Here is a 24,190-nt window from a genome sequence, read left to right as displayed (position 1 = left end):
CAACGTGGCGTTGGTGGATGGAGCGAGACATGATGTCCCAGATGTGCTCAATTGGATTCAGGTCTGTGGAACGGGCGGACCAGTCCATAGCATCAATGCCTTCCTCTTGCAGGAACTGCTGACACACTCCAGCCACATGAGGTCTAGCATTGTCTTGCATTAGGAGGAACACAGGGCCAACCGCACCAGCATATGGTCTCACAAGGGGTCTGAGGATCTCATCTCGGTACCTAATGGCAGTCAGGCCATTTGCACAACAGCATGTGAAATGTATTGTCAATCAGTGTTGCTTCCTAAGTGGACAGTTTGATTTCACAGAAGTGTGATTGACTTGGAGTTACATTGTGTTGTTTAAGTGTTCCCTTTATTTTTTTGAGCAGTGTATAATGTTGGTGTCATCGTTGCAAATCAACTGCATTATACTTCAACCAGTAAAATGGCTCTTAGTGTTAGGGTTGCGTCAATTCGAATCTGTTATCAGGATAAATGACATTGAGTCACCGATTGTATACTATGTATTTTTTATTAGCTAAGCAATAAGTGGTAAATGCAGTTTTCGTATATACGGCCTCTCTGTCCCACCTCGCAAACAGAGAACTGACTCGTTCCTGACAAAGATATTATAATATACTCTGAACAGAGGTAGTTCCTGCTTCTGAGCCGGCCTGTCAGAGTAGAGACTGGGCGTGGTTTAAACTCACCCAGCCTATCGTTGATTGTTGGCGCAGAGGCTGGTCCCAGCCCCCTAAGCGCTTCAGTTGTCAGTCGTTGTAGCTGTGTAGAATATACAGTTATCAGGCACCTGGCTCCTGTTATCTAACAAAAGACCGGCTCGCAACACTACGTTCTGAATGTGCCCCCCAACAAGTCAACAGTCCCTGTCTTCTTGTTATTCTGTATTATTCCATCATGAGAAAGGCCCATGGCCCTGAAACTGTTAACAATGTTTCAAGTCAGCTGTGTTGCATAACACATACATACATCCACACAAGCCAGCAGCAGATAATATTCAATCACATATATGGTAACGGGCTATAGTGCATAACACAGAATCCACATATTAGGCTGTAGGAAAAAGCTAGCCAATGTCAATGAGCGTTAGCATTCTAGCTATCAATTGCTGCATCCAAAATACTTATTTGCAAAGATCACAACCAAATATAATTTTAGCGATTGTTAAAGCAAGAATCAAAGCATCATTGTAAGCGTACGAGAACCCCAAAAGTTATTTTGTTTAGAAGTAATAAAACTACATCTAGGCTATGTTGAATTTGAGCATATGGCCGCCAAGAGTAGCGCGCATCTATGCGTTACGTCAGTGTCGTATACTGGAAAAGGGTCTATTGCAAATGTTATGTATTCTTTCAAGAATTGGTCTGATCAGGCAATTTTTTTAGACAATCGCAAGTTTATTAACGCAATGTCGGGTATGGTTTGTCGCTGAATAAACTGCCATTGCAACGGTTGTCACAGTTTCTATGTTTAAATATTGATTCTTATGTAATTTGCAGAAACTTTTGAATCTTCAGTAAACACCATGGGTGTGTCTGAGTGTTGTTCAGAGGCTCTATGCAGGTTAGAAACAGCAGGGTTCTCATTTTAGGAGACTATGCAGATACAATTGCATATTATGTTTAATGTATTATGATTTATCTTGTTTCACTGATCGCTACTTTGCATACAATTTTACTGGTGAAGACAGTGGGTGAAGATGATTGCCACCCAGCGTCAGTATGTGGCCACTGCAATTCGCAACCCAATTGTGCCTACCGTTGTCATTGGTCAACGGTGATCTATTCTAATGTTTGATTGGTCGATTTATTCCCGCAGTGAGGCAAAGGCCTGCCTTTGTCGGTTGTTGATTAGTGTGCCCACGTAGAACTAAATGGTGATTGGACTCTTCACCGCTCAATCGTCAAAATGCCGGTATTGGGGGTGGTGTTTCAGAAGAATCCTGCAGCTGTCTGCAAGATGGCGGAACGGGGAAGGGATCTGTCTGGCCTCGTTAAGAGAATAAAATAATTTAGGTTAGCTAGATAAGGGAAGCACATTTTGTAAATGAAATATAGGTGAGTGATCAAATGTGCTCATTGTTTCTGTGTTTAATATTTAGCCCAGTCATATTGACACCTAATTGTGTAGCTTAACCGCTTAGCTTCAAGTTTGAGCTAAGCTAGCCAGGTAGCTAAAGTTTGCTAGGCTAGTGCGTAGAAGGACAGTACAAATGGCTCGTCTTTTGAAATCGTTCAGTTTCGAAGGTGCCCCATATTGCTAACCATTAGCCAAGGGGTTAGCATTAGATTACTTTGTAGGGTGAATCCAGATTTCTAAATATATTGCACAGACAGCTAACTAACGTTAGCATTCTGCAATCAAGGAAGGATTTTTTTTTTGCTTGGCCTGTGGTGCTGGCATTAGTAAGCCATCATAAAAATGCTGCATAATGTGCATAGCTACCGTGGCTACATGTTTTTGCACCGCAATGTTGCTCTCTTGGCATCAATTATTGACTGACATGTCTCTGTTTTTCTAGCTCTGACGGAGGATTTGCCAGTGGAGGAGTCGCAGTGCCTAGAACCCGAGTAATATAAGCTGAATGCATTGTGATTTCCAGTAATTGAGACAGTGATTCTAAAAAGCTGTCTACATTAATGAAAAGAACAATGTAGTCAGCTTAGCATATTCAACACTGGTACATGATCAACACAGGGAAGTTGTTTTGTTCGAAATCTTGTGCAATGTGCTTCTGCATGCATTTGAGCTAAATACTTATAAGAACAGGTTGCAAAAACAGTCAGGGTGACCCATAGAGAATTTGTTGTATTTAGTGATTCATAAGACAGTCAACATGGAGATAGATGACATATTACCCCCCTTGCCTTTGGAGCCACCTGATGATTTAAACTCAGAGGGCCTTAATGGTAAAGCGCAGCCTCCACCACCTCCCCTGCAAACGTCCAGTGACGCAGAGGAAATGGACGTTAGCTCTGGTGGTGATGGACAGACACACACCCCAGCAGGGGACCAGGGCCTGGGGATCCTCGCCAAGGGCTCCATAACCTTCAGTAATAACCTGTCAGATGAGGTCGAACCCAGCTCACTGTGCCCTAGAACAGCCCGCCATGCGCCCCCTGTCAGCAAGTTCCTACCAGAGCTTAAGTTACTACAAGACATTAAGATCAGTGTCAGCGTTGTAGATAGCAGCAGGAGCAAAGATAGGAAGGTGCTGTACACAGGGATCGGTCAGGAGGGTGGTGGTGTAGGGGAGACTAGCTCAGAGGGCCTTAATGGTGAGTTGCATGATGCCAATACAGAGCTAGGAGCTGTTGAGGGTAGCTTAGGACTGGGGAATGGGATGGTCTGTGGCAGTGCAGAGAGGAGGGGGGAAGAGGCAGACCTGGAGAACAAAGTGGAATTTGCGGTCTTGGACGAGCTGGAGGACTTCAGTCAGGACTTCCTGGATACAGAGAATGTGGAGCAGGGGGGTTTCAGGTCTGAGGAAATGGTTCAACCGGAGAATGCTGACGAGGAGAACCTGAATTACTCATATGAGGTACGTAACCAAGGGGCCCTGTCTTTGCCTCTGCAGAGCCTTGTCATTGTCCACTCACTGATCTTTTGTGCCTTGTTTACACTGTAGTGCTGACCCGAAACCGTAATGGCTTGGATATTCTTTTCACATCATCCTTTCCAGCACAGTTCCAGCAACTATGGAAGATGCGTAACAACGATACAGATAACGATTCTTGTGTGGAGAACTTACCGATACTGAAATATCTGCTGTAATTAAAACATAACTATTTTTCATTTCCCCAGTGTAAAAAAGTATTTTCCACACCGCATTTTTATAAATTGCCAGCAGTTGTCCAAGAAATATGCTTCAAATGTTGTTTTCTTACTTTGTGAAATGAATGATGCATCATGAGAATGGCTGCCAGTGTTCAGATAATCATAAGTTAACATTTTTGTTATCATATTTATCGGTGGAATCATTGTCTGATAATAGGGACTAAAAAGCCAATATCAGACATGGGTGGACCGACATAATATCGGTCAGGCTCTAGCGACGATGTTATTACCCCAGTATGGTTTGGTTCTGCAATGTGAAAAGGGTAATCGTGTATAGCCATTTTTCTGGTGACATTGGAATAAAATGTCAGCTTGTTCATCGTAGTTCTGATTCTTGATGGAAGCAGCGGAAATTCCTTATCTTTTCTACTTGAGGTTGACACACTACCGGTCAAAAGTTTTAGAACACTTACTCATTCAAAGGTTTTTCTTTATTTTTACTATTTTCTACATTGTAGAATAATAGTGAAAACATCAACTATTAACAGAAAAGTATATAACAAATCAAAATATTTGAGATTCTTCAAATAGCCACCCTTTGCCTTGACATCTTTGCCGATTCTTTGCATTCTCAACCAGATTCATGAGGTAGTCACCTGGAATGCATTTCAATAAAAAGGTGTGCCTTGTTAAAAGTTAATTTGTGGAATTTCTTTCCTTAATGTGTTTGAGGCAACCAAGTGTGTTGTGACAAGGTAGGGGTGGTATAATACCAAGTCCATATTAGGGCAAGAACTGCTTAAATAAGCAAAGAGAAAGAACAGTCCATTACTTTAAGACACGAAGGTCAGTCAATCCGGAACATTTGCAGCCCAAATAAATGCGTCAGAGTTCACGTAACAGACATTCAACATCAACTGTTCTTTGGAGACTGTGTGAATCAGGCGCTCATGGTCGAATTGCTGCAAAGAAACCACTACTAAAGGACACCAATAAGAAGTGACTTGCTTGGGCCAAGAAACACGAGCAGTGGACATTAGACTGGAGGATATCTGTCCTTTTTGATCTGATGAGTCCAAATTGGAGATGTTTGGCTCCAACTGCCTTGTCTTTGTGAGACGTGTGGGTGAACGGATGATCTCTGCATGTGTATTTCCCACCGCAACGCATGAAGGTGGTGGTGTTATGGTGTGGGGGTGCTTTGCTAATGACACTGATTTATTTAGAATTCAGGACTTAACCAGCATTCCATCTGGTTTGCGCTTAGTCCCACTATCATTTGTTTTTAAACAGGACAGTGACCCAACACACCTCCAGGCTGTGTAAGGGCTAGTTTACCAAGAAGTCATCTGGTAAACCTGGCCTCCACAATCATCTGACCTCAACCCCAATTGAGATGGTTTGGGATGAGTTGGTCTGCACAGTGAAGGAAAAGCAGCAAACAAGTGTTCAGCATATGTGGGAACTCCTTCAAGACTGTTGGATAAGCATTCCTCATGAAGCTCGTTGAGAAAGAGGTGGCTACTTTTTGAAGAATCTAAAAATTACATTTAGTTCAACTGGGGGGGTTTACTACATGATTCCATCTATTATTTAATAGTTTTCATGTCTTCACTATTCAACAATATAGAAAATAGTACAAATCAAACCCTTGAATGAGTGTGTTCTAAAATTTTGACTGGTAGTGTAGTTGGTATGCTTGGTGTCTTCAAAAGTTCAACCTGATTTGAATCTCCTCTCATCCACTTTGTTTGTCCAAAACTTTTGTTTGTTATGCATGCCAGATATTGGTTGCAAACATGACTTGAAATTCCTTCTTGTGAACGTGCTGACAAGATGGCGTAGCCCTAACTGAATGGACGACATGGTAGGTTCGGGCTGCCGCCACCCCTCGATTCTCCCCCACACGCTCAACCACAGTCTTTTCCAGGAGGACTTCGACAATGATGTAGACGCTCTGCTGGAGGAGGGCATGCCCGTGCCCAAAAAGATGCGCCTGGCGGAGGGGGCTGCTGAGTATGCAGGGGACAGTGACCACGCGTCGGACGGGGAGGGAGGCGTTCAGCCCATGATGACCAAAATTAAAACAGTCCTGAAGAGTGAGTGGTGGATGTCTGGCGCTGATCTGCCTTTGGTAACGGTGTATCTGAGCCTGACACACATTGATGTTATGTGTTCATATCTTATGAATGCATAACATCACGTTTGTGAGAGGACGCTGATGGTGTGCGATGTGTAGTCGTGTCTGTCTGCAGACGTTGTCGTATTGTGTGTGTGTGTGTGTGTTTGACGCTGATGTGTAGTGATGAGTGTGTGTTTCCCAGGTCGTGGGCGTCCACCCACTGAGCCACTACCTGATGGATGGATAATGACATTCCATAACTCTGGCATTCCAGTCTACCTGCACAGAGAGACCAGAGTAGTGACCTGGTCCAGACCTTACTTCCTGGGGACCGGGAGCATCAGGGTAAGACGTGGAAGTGATAAGACCGATGGAAACTGCTGTACATATGAGTCTTTTAGAGGGTTAGGAACATGTTAGGAACCCCATTGTTATACACTGAATACTGGTGTAATATTTACATTTCTGGTAGGATTGGTCAAACTAAAGGAATAAGGATGAATGTGCATTTATTTCTCCTCAAACAACAGTAACAACCTACTTCTAACCAAACCCCTTGTGCCACTGCGTACAGAAACACGACCCTCCCACCAGTAGCATCCCCTGCTTGCACTATAGGAAGATGAAGGATCACGAGGAAAGGCAACAGAACGGAGAGGTGACACCCAACGCTGCGGTGTCTCCGGTGAAGCCTGGGGAAGAGGCAGACTCCCTGGAGAGACCAGACGAGCCTGACTCCACAGCCCAGGAGGACCCTACCACTGTGGCCCTTGGTCTGAGCCTGGGGGATGGAGAGGTGGAGTTGGAGACAGGCCTGGTCACAGAAGGAACCAGAGAAAGGTGTCCTGTCCCGCACGGCAAGATGGCCCAGGGGGCTCTGGGACAGGTCAGGGCCACGGTGGAGGTGTGTAGAGATGAATCCATAGGTAAGGGTCAACACACTCCATAACGAGCAATTGTCTTGCCAGCAGGTAGTAGTTTTGAAAGCCATGGCTGATTGATATAGTATGTTTATCTTGTCAACTTAGGGGATAATAGTGTGTTGGTGGGTATTTCTAAAGAACAGCTATACACGTTAAGTTTGGTTTCTAAAGCAACAATATAACTGATACCCCTCCCTTATTGAAACCCCAACCAGAAATTGAGGAGTTCCGCAGCTACCTGGAGAAGTGCTTTGACTTTGAACAAGTGACTGTGAAGAAGTTCCGTACCTGGGCAGAGCGCAGGCAGTTCAACAGGGACATGAAGAGGAAGCAGGCTGAGTCCGAGAGACCCATTCTGCCTGCCAACCAGAAGCTCATCACTCTGTCTGTATCAGATACCCCCACCAAGAAAGGTACTGGATGCAGAAGAAGAACCATAGGCGTCATCTGAATTGGCACCCTATTCCCAAAAGTAGGACACTATTTCGGGGATAGGGTGTCAACTATTTCAGTGTGGAGTATTGAGCTAATCGCATCAACTCTTTCCCTCTTTATTTTTCTCAGAGTTTGTCATTAATCCAAATGGGAAGTCTGAAGTTTGCATCCTACATGAATATATGCAACGTGTCCTAAAGGTCCGACCTGTTTACAACTTTTTTGAATGTGGTAAGACCCTCTTTTTGTCTCTGCTCCCCGTCCATGATGTTGACTTTAAACTAGCTTGTCCAAGTGACAGTTTTTTCTTAGAACAAAACACATCACCAAAGCACTAACCTGAGAAAGGGCCTTTATGCCGTTGGCACCAAATGAAATCCTATTTTTCCATCTCCCCCAGAGAACCCAAGTGAACCCTTTGGCGCCTCCGTCATTATAGACGGAGTGACATATGGCACAGGAACTGCAAGCAGTAAAAAACTTGCCAAGAATAAAGCTGGTACAGTACTTTCATATCATTCTTTGAATTTCTATCCTCTTAAGCAGCTGCAAAGGCTGTCTGTGAACTATAAATAATCAGAAACGGCTTATTTACTGATGTCTCCCCTGTAGCTCGAGCCACACTGGAGATCCTCATCCCTGACTTTGTAAAGCAGACATCTGAGGAGAAGCTTGTAGAAGGGGATGAACTGGAGGTATCAGCCTGCCAATCATTGGAAAGGCCCTTAATTAATCTTCTTTTCGTGTTTGGTCGGATAACATGTCTCTTTTATAACATTGTACTTTACTAGCTAGTTGATAATTTGGCTGAATACTAATGTCCATTCATGTGTCTTTGTTTCCTGCAGTATTTTAATCATATCAGTATTGAAGATTCTAGGGTGTACGAACTGACCAATAAAGCAGGCTTACTCTCGCCATATCAGATTCTACACGAGTGCCTTAAGAGGTGAGACTCCAGACATGAGGTGTAAGCATAATCAAAAGTTCTGTTCTGATTAATCTGTTAACCTTGAATTTCAACTGTCTCTTGTGCCCGGTAGAAACCATGGAATGGGTGACACCAGCATTAAGTTTGAGGTGATCCCAGGGAAGAACCAGAAGAGTGAATATGTGATGACGTGTGGAAAGCACACTGTGCGTGGATGGTGTAAGTTACCCCCACACTGACCCTCCAGTCACCACAGCAAGTCCCAGACCTGACATGCTCCATGCCGCTCTGTGTTAATGTAGTGTAAAAGCAGCATTACGAATTGCAAATGCTTTGTTTTTTGTCAGCGCCATATATAGAGAATTCAGACAACTTTTACTCTGAACACCATGTTTGCGCCTTTGGGTATCTACACTATATATGGGTAAGAATTTCCCTGCTCAAAGCCGAGCTGTATTAATGCAGTGTAAATCTAGTTAGCATTACTAATGGCTGCTGCTCTGTATGTATATGTCCTGTTTTCCAGGCAAGAATAAGCGTGTGGGGAAGCAGCTGGCGTCGCAGAAGATCCTACAGATGCTGCACCCCCACGTAAAGAACTGGGGATCACTGCTCCGCATGTACGGCAGAGAGAGCAGTAAGATGGTGAAGAAGGTAGGTACTACCTGTACACCTCATACTGTACCTCGGCACAGATGCTCCTCTGCTGTTGGAGGTCCATAGGTCAGTCAGGGTCGTATAGACTTCAGCTCATCTGAAGCTAAACTGATTTGATGGCATATGCTGCTTCGCTTTCAACCAGATGTGAGTCTCTCATTTCTATAAACTGATGGCTTTTTTTACAGGAAAATTCAGACAAGAGTGTGATTGAACTTCAACAGTATGCCAAAAAGAACAGGCCAAATCTTCACATCCTGAACAAACTGCAAGAGGAGATGAAGAAACTTGCTAAAGAGAGGGTGAGTGTTACCTGTAGAGTGTAGAAGCTCCAATTTAGATTCTGGGTCTCTGATGTAACCTCTGCATTTGGCGTCATCAGGGAGTTTTACGTCTGTCTGATAACCCTGTCAGGTTCCAAAGCTGCACTGAATCCAGTGTTGGACATAGAGGTACCTAGACAGGGAGATCTCTCCGCTTTCTGACACTCCTGCAATTATTCTGGTCTTTGCTCTATTTGCAATGTCTCTGCACTGTGGTGTTACTCATATTTCATATGGTTGCTCCAGCCGTACCTTATTTCAGACGCTGTCATAAATCATGTTTGTACGCAAGTGTGGCCTGGATTATGATCTTGAATTATGTTTTATCGAGGTAAATTCCTCAGTTCGGTGCAGCAGTTCAAACTGTTAGGACAATTTCTGCCTTGTATTCATGAGGCACCAAGTGGTAGAGAATTGACAAAAAGGACTACCTGGATTTGTCCAATTCGAAATACACTGAACCAAAATATATATGTAAAGTGTTGGTTTCATGAGCTAAGATAAGATCCCTGAAATGTTCCATACGCACAAAAAGCTTCTAATTTTGTAATTTGTTTACATCTCTTTTAGTGAGCATTTCCACTTTGCCGTGATTATCCATCCACCTGGCAGGTTTAGCGCATATCAAGAAGCTTAAACTACATGATTATTACACAGGTGCACCTTGTGCTGGGCACAATAAGGCACTCTTAACGTTGGTTTGCTGATGTCAAACGTTGTGAAGTGTCCCTTAGTGGATTTGGGGTTATTGTATGTGCAGGCATAAGCTACGGACAACTAATACAATTGCATTTTATCAATTGGAATTTGAATGCACAGAGATACTGTGAAGAGATCGAGGCCCATTGTCGTGCCATTCTTCCTTCACCTACTATTTCAGCATGATAATGCACTTCGCTAGGATCTGTACACAATTCCTGGAAGCTGAAAATGTCCCAGTTCTTCCATGGACTGCAAACTCACCAGGCATGTCACCCATTTAACATGTTTGGAATGCTCTGGATTGACGTGTATGACAGCGTGTTCCAGCTCCCGCCAATATCCAGCAATTTCGCACAGCCATTGAAGAGGAGTGTGACAACATTCCACAATCAACAGCCTGATCAACTCTATGCGAAGGAGATGTGTTAGTCTGCATGAGGCAAATGGTGGTCACACCAGATACTGATTGGCTTTCTGATCCACGCCCATATCTATATTCCCAGTCATGTGAAATCCATAGATTAGGGACTAATGATTTTATTTCAATTGACTGATTTCCTTACAGTATATAAACTGTAATTCAGTAAAACCTTTGAAATGTTTGCATATATTTGTTCAGTGTAAATGTATTTTTATCTGGTGCAAAACATTTTGCTACGGTGTGCCCTAATAAATACAACCCTGCTGTCTTTGTTGTGCTTCAGGCGGAAACCAGGAAGAAGCCCAAGATGACCATAATGGAGTCAGCCCAGCCTGGCAGTCAGCCGCTCTGTACTGTTGACGTCTAGGAACTATCACTGCAACAAACCTAACATGGCACTGACCAATGGTAGCCATAGTCACTGTCAGATAAAAAGTCACGCCACCAATCTATCATCCAATTATGCATCATTGTGTAAGGGCAATACAACACATTTATACTATAAAGGTGGTCATCTTAGCACTGTTTCTCCAAGCTGTTTGTTATTTGACCCCCAAGGTGTTTATGGTTCATTGTTAGTGGCTCGGGTAAGAATAGTACAACTGCACTAACAGACAGACTGACTGAGTGAGCACCATCTACCTCTTGATGCAATCTCTACGCAGCAGCGCTTCTATAAATTGAACCACAGGGGTGCAGACAGACCGGTTGAGATGACTTGACATGTCTATGAACCACAGCAATTTCTGTCAGCCTGTTTACTCTGTAGTAATGACTGCTGAAAATCACTAGCCCCCCGTGTTTTATAGTTGCGATTTAATTTCTAATACACTCCATACTTTTCGGACACTGAACATTTCGAGCAGGTTTCCTTGTATGCTTAAAGATGCCTATTCAAAGGGATTTGTTTGCAGTCTCTGCTTTTGCTATTCTGGTACGTTGTGGAAAACCAATTTATAGGCTGTTGTAATTTGGATATTGTTGATGTGTATAATTTGGATGGTGATTAGGGTCTCTGAGTATGCTTCGTCTAAAGAATGACAAGCTTACGTTTTCATTTGCACGTGAAACATTTACCTGATAAGACACAAAAATGAAGTTTTCTGCACAACTCCAGTCATACTTCTTGTTACATGCTCATGTTCTTAGTATGAGAAATGCATTTTGAATTTATTATGGAATGGACATTAAGAGGGACTAATAATTTGAGTTGCCTTTGTTCTGGATATACAGGATGAAACATATCAATGGACAGCTGATAAAGCTGGTCTGTCTAGCTAAGATCTTGTTTCCACGTTAGCACTGCAGACAACAAGCACAAGGGCTTGAAGTACTGTAGTCATTGAGGAGATGTTAAAGTTGTTACATATTTAAGGCGGCCTATACTTTTGGACCTCTTTCTGTAATTAGATGTTAGCCACCATTTAAAAAAAATACTAATTAAAGCAAAACAACATGCAGACTCTTACTATTTAGCCATTCATTTAAGGACCCATATACAGATAAGAGAACAATTGGCTACATGTTGCCTTAGTTGACCCATTCCATGAAGGGCTCCCATCCCAGAGAACTCCCAGGGCCCAAGTCCCCCTTCAAGGGAAATGGATTGACCAAGCCCCTCCTGATACAGCATTTGTTTAGCCAGTTAAGATGTTGTCATAATGCGACTAGACATTAATATTGATGTTCTGGAAGAATTGCTTTTAGCATGTACAGATTTGAATTAAGAATTGTTTTAATGGTTTGGTCTTCTATAACAAGGTTTATTTGCCATTTATTGTGTGTGTGTGTGTGTGTTCTGATCAATCATGTTTTCAAACATTGTGTAGGATAACTAAGATCCTCTGCATAAGGCAATCTTCGGAGATTAAGTTGGCACACTTTACCTCGAACAAAATACGATCATGTCATTATAATTAAATCCGATAGCTTAAGAAGCAGTGTGAACCAAAGCTTGAATACAGTCTTATGCATTTTTATAGAATACTGTAGGTTGCTGCATACAATACGTAAATATATATATATTACACACAGGAAAGGATACCGATGCAATACCTGCTGGAACAAAATATAAACTGATGTGCATTCATTGTGACATTCGGTTTGTGCGCTTTTCCTGAATGTTTAATGCAGCTGATCAGAATTCACCATTGTACACGGGCACAATGCTGTTGTATTGAATGACCCCCCCACACACACACACCTCATATTTGCGTGTTCTGTCTTGCCAGGTGTTAGTGTGTAAAGAAAATATGCCTTTTACACTTTTTAGAGTTGTAACAAGTTGTTTGCTAGAGATATTGCTGCCTAGAAAATGAAGTATGTAACAGTGACTTGGGATCGCTGACTTTTTTTTTTTTAAATTGGTTTATGCAAATAAAATCGTCATGACATAGGCTGGCTCCTGCTTTAAATGACCCCTGTCTGTATTACTGTCCCCAAATTAACCAGAGCTTATTTGGGGGGGGTCTTTAATTCATACATGCATCAAGACGTCAACCAAGGAGCTATTAAACTGAAATTCACTTTTATCCTGCCCCAAATTGTACTTTAAGATATCTACAGAGAACCCACATTAAATGAACAGCCTTGAGTCAAGTATTCACTCTTATGGCAAGCATAACTCACATCGTAAGTTGCATGGACTCACTGTGTGCAATAAGTGTTTCATGTGATTTTGAATGACAACCTCTACCCCACACAATTATCTTTAAGGTCTCAGTGGAGCAGTGAATTTCAAAAATATTCTGCAAAGGGGACCTATTGGTAGATGTGTACGTTTTTAAAAAGCATACATTAAATATCCCTTTGGATGGTGTACTGATACAGGCGTTATTTGTAACTCAGTTGCTGGAGAGGAAAGAAACTGTTCAGGGATTTCACCATAGGAGACAAATTCACCTTTCAGCGGAACAATTACCTAAAACAAGGGCTAATCTACATTGGTGTTGCTTTCCAAGATGACATTGAATGTTCCTGGGTGGTCTAGTTAGTTTTAACTTAAATCACTGTCAAGCAATGATCAACAACCAACTTGACAGAGCTTGAAGAATTTTCTAAAGAATGTCGTGCAAAGCCTGTAAGACTTACCCAGAAAGAAGCACAGCTGTAATCGTTGGCAAAGGTGATTCTAACGTGTTCAATACTTATCTAATCAAAACTTGTCCCCCCCAGAGTATTTTGTGCAGATTGTTGACAGAAAATGACAAATCCATTTTAATCCCACTTGTTATCAAAATGTGGAAAAAGTCCAGGGGTGTGAATAGTTATCTACCACATAGTGCCTTCAGAACGTATCTACTTCCCCATGGACTTTGCTGACAATGCTGCTGTTTAGAACATGTACAGTAAGTACAAAACATACCTGAAATAATGACAACCGGGTATGGTCAAATGTTGTGGTCTCTTCCGGTTTGTTGCTGGTTCCCTCAGCCTCGTCTTCCAGGTTGTTGCTGGTGCTCTGGAAACTAGTTCACCATTTAAAAGAGCGGCAGCATCTCAGTGTGTAGTCTGGGGGAAGAGGTCCACAGCCATGGCCCGAACCGGATGGAAAGGAGCTCCACGTACACTGTTAGAGGGAGCCCTGCAAAGACTACACAGATGAGATTGGATTTAGAATCAGTTTCACATCCCCATGGAGACACCATACTGGATGAATGGCCTGCTCGTGCAGGATGTTATACCTCACTCAATAAAGTTGTTCATGGCAGCCTTAGCATCGCATGCCACATAAACCAGCCTCTTCACATGCTCGGATTGCCAGAATCACATGCTCTGATTGCCAGGACCAAGTTTGGGAAACCTTGCTCTATAGTACCTTATCCAGGGAGATGCCAATGGTTCCTGCTCTGCAGCATACATCCAGCACAGTGCTGTCCTTGTCCAGCTGGGCCTATTCTCCTACAGCTGAGGACAGCAACTCTGCTGCCCCTGTGTTCACCTGCTCAGTGACATATTATACAGCTATAAATCATTGTAATGCCATACTTCAGAGACACTAACTTGGATGAGATGCTCTTAAAATGGCTGAGGAAATACAACTTCCTGGAGCTCAATTTAATAATGCCAAATGGACCGAAGATGGTGGGTAAAAAGGATGAAGAGTCTACAGCTATGATACATGACATGGGATACTCACCTGGAAAAAGTAATAAGGGGATATCTTGAACTACAGGCCAAGAAGCTCCTCATGAATACACTCCTCTCCAGCAACCAGCTCACACGTCAATTCCTCTGGGTTAGGGGATTAACCAAGTTACCTTCACTTTTTCTCTGATGAAGAACATTTGTTTTATGGGGAATTCAATGATAACTAGAATAAACAACGGTCTGCCATATTGTGGGACACGTGCTAATATGAACTTCGACACGAAGCTAGAAACAATTTCATCACTGGATTCTTCAACTGAAAATATAGAAGATGCATATTCTCCATGATTCCTGTTACTTGTGTAATAGTGGGATAACTCTATAAAAATATATTATTTTTTTCTGACACAGGAAGTGAGGAAGCTGCTAGATCTACAAAAAATGTGAATGGGTTGTTGTTGGCGTTAGCCACCGTCAGGTTGTTACTTTTGTTGACACTGAAATTGTTTCTAGCTACTTACAACCACACATGCCAATTTTGAGATATGTAGCAACATTTCACAGTTACCATTTTACAACACAGAATGAAATGTCTGCAGTACTCGAGTGCATTGCAATGCAAGTATATTACCATTTTTAATAAAGAAAACAATAATACACCGAGTGTATTCATGTTTCGTAAAATAATATCACACATACCATTATGACATTTGTAGAGCATTTTATACGCTTTAGAGCCCTTTAAAATAGTGTGGAAAGGGGGGGATGCTGGGATGGAGGAAACGCGAATGGGACATTTCGACGCGCGAAATCTATAGCACGAAGAGGGAGGAACTCAAGGCGAACGGAGAGTTTGGTTTTGAATCAATCAAACTAAATTCCGTAATCTACAAACATCTACATTAACATGGCAGATCCGAAGGTACGTTTGTGAGTTTTAAACCTATTTGTGTGCCGTTAATTTAATTAAATGTACATTTAATTTCAATTGTGATGTTTTGATTGGCATTCTCAAAGTTTATCTTGCTAGGGTTGTGCCGGCTAGGGATGCTGATTTTTAACAACCTCGTTAAGCATCAGTATTGAAGGTCTAAAGTGTAAATTGGTCTCAAAACAATGACTTACTGGCAATGGCCAATCAGTTATACCTTTGTTGTATATGTCAGAAAAGTGGGTAACTCGATACTTTTGCCGCCCTTTATATCTGCTCCAAAGCTAAATGGCTGGCTAACTAGCCATGTAGTTAGCTAGCAGAACAATGATCTAAATATTTGATTATGTCTGTGGTATAATCGTGCAACCACTAGTTTCAAAATGATCATTTAAACCTAATATTGTACATGGATGTATACCCAAATACATATTTGGCTTTGAACCTAGTTGTATGTTATCCTGACAGTAATTGTTAGCCAGCTAGCTAACACGTTAGCTAACAAAAGCCAGTTAACTAGCTAGTTAACGTTAGCATCTTTTTAAATGGCAATATTGTGGAAGTGTCCTGCGTTTACAATGTTTGTTTGCATTTGTATTTAAGAGTGGATAATTGCATTTAACTAGCTATATGTCATTGACACGATGGTTAAATCTATTTTCCATCTCTAGTTAACTAACTTGCCAGCTTGGTACTTTTCCGAATGGCCTAGCTAACGTTAGCTGGCTGGCTTGCTAACACCAGGCCGAAAGGAATGTCAACTTTCTCAGTGCGTGTTTACCATACATCTAGCTAGAAAATAAGTGAACATTGGCATACTGTTTCAGTTATGGCACTGTTAGCTATATAATCAAGCCGATAACTTCATTAGCTAACGTAACAAGATAACGATTGAAATTACTTGCTAGTCTTGTACGGAGACATGTTGCTAGCCATACAGTTACGTTACTCGGAACGCATGGAGCCTCGCGCCCCTTTCATACATTTTGTTCAGGCAGTTAATCACGTTAATCAATTAATCTTAAAGTAGTATCTAGCAAGATGGCTTGCTATTTGTGTCACTAGTTTTTTTGGTAGCTGACTGCAAATTTGGCTAACTCATGTACAAACAGAACTAACGTCAGTTATTTGTTTAAATTGGGCCTAGTTGTCCAGCTAACCTAAAAGTTATTGTTTTGTAATTGTCCACTTGCTTAACTTTTCTCTTCCTCGCCTCTTGAGCGTTTTTATGTAATGTTAGGCCATATTATCATGTTCTGTAGTAAGTGTGAGATCATATGGATTTGCAAGGCCTTTTAGAAAGCCATCCAGCAGCAAAGATGCTTGGCTCAGCACCACTAAGTTCAGTTGCCACAGCAAATTGCACACAAAAGATAACCTCGAAGCCTGATCTCTCAAATCCCTTTATTCACCTCCCTCTGCAGTTAGTTGGTGGGGCCTACTGTTTTTACAGTCTAATACATTGACTAGTAAAGTACATTTCACTAACTTGAAAGGAGAGGACAATCCAGGTGAAACTTAAGAGTCTAAGCTGGAGGGGGGTTGTACTAAGTTATATGGAATTTATTTTTAGAAGGTCATACCAAGGATAATTTTGCTATTTGATTTTTGATTATCATGTTTTTTTGAAGTATCAAACAATACCTGATGATTATTATTATTTTGGGGGGGGGACTGCTATTATCCCATAGAAACGATTCGAATAACAGATACTCCCAAACAGATACAGTACAAGAATATAATTTTTTACATGTGTTTAATTTGTCAATTAAATAGGATTCCCAAGTGGCGCAGCGTTCTATCTCAGTGCTGAAGGTGTCACTACAGACCCTGGTTCAATTCCAGGCTGTATCACAACCAGTCCTGATTGGGAGTCCCATAGGGCGGCGCACAATTGGCCCAGCGTCATCTGGGTTAGGGTTTGGCCGGAGTAGGCCGTCATTGTAAATAAGAATTTGTTCTTAACTGACTTTGTAAATAAGGCCGTCATTGTAAATAAGAATTTGTTCTTAACTGACTTGCCTAGTAAAATAAAGGTTCAGTAAAAAATGTACTTAAATACATTTTTTTCAACTGGTACCTGGGGACCTTCAAAAGTGTCTTGTCAGGCCTGTGGGCATCCTAGAGCTTAACAACAGACCTATTCGTGAGAGTCTCACCTTTACACAGAGGGGTCATGTTAGTGTGTAGCCCAAACTGTTTTCGGGCGCCACAGACAGAAGTTTGTGAGATCGGCTGTACCGACTTCAGTCCCAGGGTCGTAGAGCAAAACTGAGAACGTCATCGAGAGAGTCGTCTTTCCGTAGAGGTGTCATAACAGTTTGTAGGCTAAATTGGTCAGACGCTACAGACAATTTTGTGAGTAGACTGATTTTTCGGGATGTCTCATGGTCTGAGAACACCGCTCTGTCACCTTTCACCACTGATATGGAAGGGTTACATAGGCGGTTGCGGTGGATTGAGATGCATCCAATGCAAAAATATATCTTATATCTCTAGCCTTTAAAAAATATATATATGCTAATTAGATTTCAGCGCGGCCTCAGACATCTACCTTCGTGGGTTAACGTGTGTGTAAATCTTGTTTCATAGGAAACACCAGAAGAGCAGGAGACTTCAACAGACAATGCAGAAGAATCAAACCACGATCCCCATTATGAGCCCATTGTGTCTCTTCCAGAGCAGGATGTGAAAACGCTAGAGGAGGACGAGGAGGAACTGTTCAAAATGTAAGCTGATGATGATAACCTTGAATAGCCTAAATCATTGCAATACTTAATTTGTAATTCATTTAGGGTTGAATCCTTATATCAAACTTACCTTCTAAATTTGTTGAATTTGCACTTAGGCATGCACTGTCAATGGGAGACTTAAGTCATTTGTTTTACTAAATTGGAAGTGAGGATTCACCTGAAGTGTTATGAAACCATCCAGCCCTCTCAGGGCTCTACAGTGTGGAACATTTTACTCTCCTAAGCTCCTAAATAGTTTGCTGTGTGACCTGGAATTTTAATTTAGTGCACCTAGGAAAAAGTATTACCTCAAATGTTTTTCGTGTTGCTCCTAAATTTCTTTGTGTGCCTATATTTTTCAACTTAAGCACACATGCTCCTTGTTAATTTTTTTTTATTAAAAAGGTTGGCATAGAGCCCTGCTGCTGTCACCCAGGTATTGTCAGTGATTCCATGCACAGCTTCATAATTCTACCCATATTGTCTCTCCCCTCAGGCGTGCAAAGCTCTACCGTTTTGCGTCTGAGAACGACCCACCAGAGTGGAAGGAGCGCGGCACAGGCGATGTCAAGCTCCTGAAACACAAAGAGAAGGGCACCATCCGCCTATTGATGAGGAGAGACCGGACCTTGAAGATCTGCGCCAATCACAACAGTGAGTCACGAAGACTCCCTGTCTCAACCAGTAGTGTTTATCACTGCTGTCTAGCGTGTGTGTGTTGGACTGAAACCTTTTCGTTAACCCATGCATGTTGCCTGTCCACCCACCGAATTACCATTCTAAGTATGAGATGATGGTGAGGTATAAGAAAAACAAGTCATTGTCTCTGAGTCATTGACTCTGAGTCAGAGGCCTAATTCCTTTTCATCTTCTGCTCTTTCAGTTTTTCCTGTGATGGAGCTGAAGCCCAATGCTGGCAGCGACAGGGCCTGGGTATGGAACACACTCGCCGACTTCGCTGATGAGCATCCCAAACCTGAACTCCTGGCAATACGTTTCCTCAATGCAGAAAGTGAGCGTGACAACACGTCTATTTTAGTCACTGCGTTTAGCTTTTAACAATTCAGTCAGCTTTCTCATGCAAAAAGTGTGGCTGGGGTTTCAAATAACTTCTGTCCTTTTCAGATGCTCAGAAATTTAAGGTGAAGTTCGATGAATGCAAGGAGGAAGTCAGAAAATCTCAAGATGGATCAGGTTGGTGTACATTTTTTTTCTCCCACATTCTTTCAGTCAGTATGCAGACAATACTCTGTTCTCTGCTGCTCACTCCAGCCCAGAACTTTTTATGTCTGCTAAATTAACATACAGAATGTAACAACTCGCTGGCCTACTGTTAGGCTAATGTTGGTATGTTCTGGCACACTGGAATTGTTTTCTCTGTAATATTAATTACAAAGAACAACCATTGTTGAGCAGGTCACATGTTAATCACTACTCAGTAGATTAACCTTGCGTAATGTATCGGTAGAACGAGAAGTCTTGGGAAAAACTCAAACTGGAATATTCTTAGTCATTGAAATGGCAGATGTCCCCAATGCCCTAAAACATGCTCTTAAATTAATAGGACTGTTAACGTGCACTGTTGATGTGTAGCCACCCTGCTTCTACATCTGCATTGCTTGCTCTTTGGTGTTTTAGGCTGGGTTTCTGTATAAGCACTTTGTGACATCTGCTGATGTAAAAAGGGCTTTATAAATAAGTTTGGTGTGGAGCCATGTCTCATCTTTCTGTACTTCTCTGCAGGAGGAAATGTTGACCGTGCAAACAAAGTGGCAGAGAAACTGGAGGCACTATCTGTAAAGGACGACAAGACCAAGACACCCGAGGAAAAGAAAGAGGAAAAGGCAGAAGAGAAGAAATGAATCCAAGAACTTGCTTTACTGATCTTCAACTTGTCATTTCCCTCTTTTTCTACAATAGACTCTAAAGAAACTGAATTTGGACTCTTGCATATTGATTTAGTTTTTTTAAACGATTTGTTTGCCTCGAGAGATCGCAAGACCTTGGTGCCACACAAAAAGTATCCATTCATTCAATTGTGCCCCTCCCCACCCGCCCTCTTGTTTCCATCATGGAAAACAAGTTGTCTGTACTGCTCATCTGTGTCAACTTGACATACTGTGAAATGAGGCTTGTGACATTGGTAATTCCCACATTGGGTAAGTCTTTTTTTTTTCTGAATGAAGCAAAGTTAGTTTTATAGGGAATAGGACTGCTTGTAAGTGCCACACCTAAAATGGAAATGGGCAGAGAGGAGCTGTAATGTCTTGGTATGCATCTCAATATGGAGGCTTCCTCTCCTTTGTCTATACTGATCTGAATAGAGACGAGGTGAAACCCCTAATATTTGTCACATTTAATACAACCGGTGTACACTTTACAGTGGAATGCTTACTGCCCTTTGCAATGATGCAGAGAGAAAAATAGCAACCTGAGAGGAATAACATACACAAGAATGAAGCTCTATACAGGGAGTCCCAGATCAATGTGCAAGGGCATGATATATTTGAGGTAGTTATGTACATAAAGGCAGAGAAATGTGGTGGATGCTTACCAGGCAGGAGTTCGCTTTCACCTATCTGCTGTGAGGTTCAGATGAAGGAGAGGAAATTAATGGCGAAAGACACTGGACCATTGAGACATAGCCATAACGTGTTTAACATCGGGTGCATTTTGGGTACTGTAGTCCTTGGACCAGTTATCAGTGACTCATATCTAAGATGTTCTGCTGCAGATGATTTGATGCACATAATTCATCAAATCACAAAGGTGTTTTTTGTTTCATTTTTTTTGTTGAAGACCGATCACACCAAATCAAAATGTAAGACGATGGTTCATCAGACTTTGGTATAGGCTACAGTACTTCCTGGCTTGGGTACTCTTCCTGGTGGCTCAAGTCTGTTTTAGGGCATAATACATTCCTTCAAACTGAAACTAAAGCATGTAGAAAATGTATAGTGCAAGAGTGTAATGATGCGGTATCAGGTGTGCTCACCATCCTAACTTGTACCCACTGAGTTGACCCTGCCCCTTAGGTGCATCGACGCGCCAGTGCATCTGTAAATACATGTACAGGATGGAATGTTGCTTTCATTTGCACTCAAATGGTTTGAGATGTTTCCTCCACCTTCCAATAAAAGCTCTCAACGACCCTTTTGTCTGTCTATGTTGCATAGGGTGAGGAATTGCTAAGTGGGAAGAGCAGTAGAGCTGGTATGGAAAGTCAAGGCTATCTCAGGCTGCCTTGCAAGATGGTGAGGGTTGACATTTTGATACATCTAATGGTACACATTGAGTAAACTATATTAAAATGTTCAACAGTTGGTTAAGTTTGTTTGATAATCAATGCTTGTTCACCAACCTTTAAAGTTCTGTACTGTATCAGTACTGTTGTGACTAGTGAAATGCATTCTAATATATTCCAACTGATGGTGCTGTTGTAGAGAAGGCACATTATTGATGATACAAAGAACTGAAATGTCATTGAACAAATATGTCCATTTTGATCAACATGTGTCCCTGAAACGAATCAACACCAATATACTGAACAAATATATAAATGCAACATGTTAAATAATTTTGCAGAGTTACTGTTCATATATGCAAATCTGTCAATTGATATAAATTAGCCCCTAATCTGGATTTCACATGGCTGGGGCGTGGGTCTGGGCCCACCCATCCAATCAGAATTAATTTTTTTCCCCCTCAATAGGGCTTTATTTCAGGCAGAAATAATCCAGTTTCATCAGCTGTGTTGATGGCTGGTCTCAGACCATCCCGCAGGCGAAGAAGCTGGATGTGGAGGACCTGGGCTGGCGTGGTTACACGTGGTCTGCGGTTGTGAGGCCGGTTGGACGTACTGCCAAATTCTCTGAAACGACAGAGGTGGCTTATGGTAGAGAAATGAACATTAAATTCTCTGGCAACAGCTTTGATGGACATTCCTGCAATCAGCATGCCAATTGCATGCTCCCTCAACTTGAGACATCTGTGGCATTGTGTTGTGATAAAACTGCACATTTTAGAGTGGCCTTTTATTATCCCCATCACAAGGTGTACCTGTGTAATGATCATGCTGTTTAATCAGCTTCTTGATATGCCACACCTGTCAGGTGGATGGATTATCTTCGCAAAGGAGAAACTCACTAACAAGGATGTAAACACATTTGAGAGAAATAAGCTTTTTGTGCATATGGAACATTTCTGGGCTAATTTATTTCGGCTCATGAAACATGGGACCAACACTTTACATATAATTTTTCAGTATAGTTCAACCTTAGGCTTGACAACATTTTCTTTATTCTAATTCTGTCAAGTGGCAAATATTTCCTTTTAACAAAAACAACGAAGTATTTACAGGTAACTGCTAAAATAATGGAAACGAGTAAATTAGGGATACAAAGTAAGAAAGCAGGTGCTTCCACACAGGTGTGGTTTTGAGTTAATTAAGCAATTAACATCCCATCATGCCTAGGGTACGGGAAAAAATGCTAGGCGGGCCATTACTTTGGCTACCATGGCTATGCCCCGATAGGATGACAATGCTCCCCCATCCACAGGACATGAGTGGTCACATAATGGTTTGATTAGCATGAAAAGAATGTAAACTATATGTCATTGCCGTCTCAGTCACGAGATCTCAACCCAATTGAACCCTTCTGGGAGATTCTGGAGCGACTGTTGAGACAGCATTTTCCACCACCATCAACAATAGTTCCATTCACTTGTAGAATCTATGCCAAGGTTCATTGAAGCTGTTCTAGTTCGTGGTGGCTCTACGCCCTATTAAGACACTTTATGTTGGTGTTTCCTTCATTTTAGCAGCTACCTGTACATATACAGTGCATTTTGAAAGTATTCTGACCCCTTTACCTTTTCCACATTTTGCTACGTTATCCTAAAACTTATCCTAAAATTAATTCAATAAAAATCCTCATCAATCTACACATAATACCCGACAATGACGACGCAAAAGCAGGTTTTCAGAAATGTTTGCAAATGTATTAAAAATAAAAAACAGAAATACCTTATTTATTATTCAGACCCTTTCCTATGAGACTCAAAATTGAGCTTGGGTGCATCCTGCTTACATGAATCATCCTTGAGATGTTTCTGCAACTTGATTGGGGTCAACCTGTGGTAAATTCAATTGATTGAGTGGCCCAGCCAGAGCCCAGACTCGAACCGGATCGAACGTCTCTGGAGAGACCTGAAAATAGCTGTGCAGATACGCTCCCCATCCAACCTGACAGAGCTTGAGAGGATCTGCAGGGAAGAATGGGAGAAACTCCCCAAATACAGGTGTTGCAAGCTGGTAGCGTCATCCCCAAGAAAACTTGAGGCTGTTATCACTGCCAAAGGTGCTTCAACAAAGTACTGAGTAAAGGGTCTGAATAATTATGTAAATGTGATATTTAAGTTGTTTATTTTTTATACATTTGCAAACATTTCTAAAAATCTGTCTTTGCTTCGTAATTATGGGTTATTGTGTGTAGATTGATGAGGGAAACGGTTTCATCCATTTCAGAATAAGGCTGTAACGTAACAAAATGTGGAAAAGTCAAGGTCTCTGACTACTTTCCGAACGCACCGTACATCTTTCATTTTTCTATTCATATGACAAATGTTAAAAATAAAAATAATACTACATCTGATTATGATAAGCAAGACAAACAGCAACAGGTATTCTGCACTAGTCCATATTATTCAGGTGAGGTGACTTGGTGTAATGTTTGTCAGACAAAACAGAGCAAAAAATAAATAAATGTCAGTCATCTAAAGGAAGAATAATAATCACTTTCGTCATAAGTGTGTGCTTGACGGGGATGATTCAATTATGTATAAACAATGTTGGGTCACCTGCCAGAACCACAGGTGAATTTGAGTTCAATATTTGCATTCCCATAAAACAAGTGATCATCTCAAGATTAAATTGAAACTAATATGAGACAAGTGACCCAATATGTACATTAAACTTAAAATATGTATGGCATAGTAACCTAACTAGCTGCCTTTGCCACGTTTAATATATTACAATCAGGGTATGCTATGGGGTCAGACCAGTTGTTATTAATGTGGAACCTCATATTTTAAGCTTATAGCCTGCAATTGCTCTGATAATATGATTAGATGGAG

General features: G+C 41.6%; 2 protein-coding genes and 1 non-coding gene across 4 annotated transcripts; all 3 read left to right on the top strand.

Moving 5' to 3' along the window:
• Positions 1 to 1,886: 1,886 nt before the first annotated feature.
• Positions 1,887 to 12,698, top strand: LOC118393376 (microprocessor complex subunit DGCR8-like). 2 transcript variants are annotated; one of them, XM_035786001.2, is made up of 14 exons: positions 1,887 to 2,069; positions 2,534 to 3,553; positions 5,720 to 5,888; positions 6,114 to 6,256; positions 6,486 to 6,837; positions 7,050 to 7,247; positions 7,399 to 7,500; positions 7,670 to 7,768; positions 7,882 to 7,985; positions 8,118 to 8,218; positions 8,313 to 8,419; positions 8,727 to 8,854; positions 9,046 to 9,159; positions 10,587 to 12,698. In XM_035786001.2, the coding sequence occupies exons 2-14, from the start codon at positions 2,849 to 2,851 to the stop codon at positions 10,668 to 10,670; spliced, it is 2,406 nt and encodes an 801-aa protein (XP_035641894.1). In that variant the 5' UTR covers positions 1,887 to 2,069; positions 2,534 to 2,848; the 3' UTR covers positions 10,671 to 12,698. The 2 variants fall into 2 exon arrangements, with proteins under 2 accessions (XP_035641894.1, XP_035641895.1); XM_035786002.2 differs by having other exon boundaries at positions 1,889 to 2,069; positions 7,882 to 7,964.
• A 2,448-nt stretch (positions 12,699 to 15,146) lies between these two features.
• Positions 15,147 to 21,206, top strand: LOC118393375 (ran-specific GTPase-activating protein-like). The gene is made up of 6 exons (XM_035786000.2): positions 15,147 to 15,314; positions 17,916 to 18,052; positions 18,552 to 18,709; positions 18,939 to 19,067; positions 19,181 to 19,249; positions 19,799 to 21,206. Exons 1-6 carry the CDS (start codon positions 15,300 to 15,302, stop codon positions 19,915 to 19,917), a joined length of 627 nt encoding a protein of 208 aa, XP_035641893.1. The 5' UTR covers positions 15,147 to 15,299; the 3' UTR covers positions 19,918 to 21,206.
• On the top strand, positions 19,293 to 19,422 carry LOC118394335 (small nucleolar RNA SNORA77). The gene has a single exon (XR_004827752.1). It is a non-coding gene; the product is annotated as a small nucleolar RNA SNORA77 (small nucleolar RNA).
• Positions 21,207 to 24,190: the final 2,984 nt, after the last annotated feature.

The sequence above is a fragment of the Oncorhynchus keta genome, chromosome 14 (assembly GCF_023373465.1).
Source record: "Oncorhynchus keta strain PuntledgeMale-10-30-2019 chromosome 14, Oket_V2, whole genome shotgun sequence".
NCBI classification, from domain to species: Eukaryota; Metazoa; Chordata; class Actinopteri; order Salmoniformes; family Salmonidae; genus Oncorhynchus; species Oncorhynchus keta.
The sequence above is the reverse complement of the archived record's forward strand: the minus strand, read 5'-3'. Positions and strand labels throughout refer to the sequence as shown.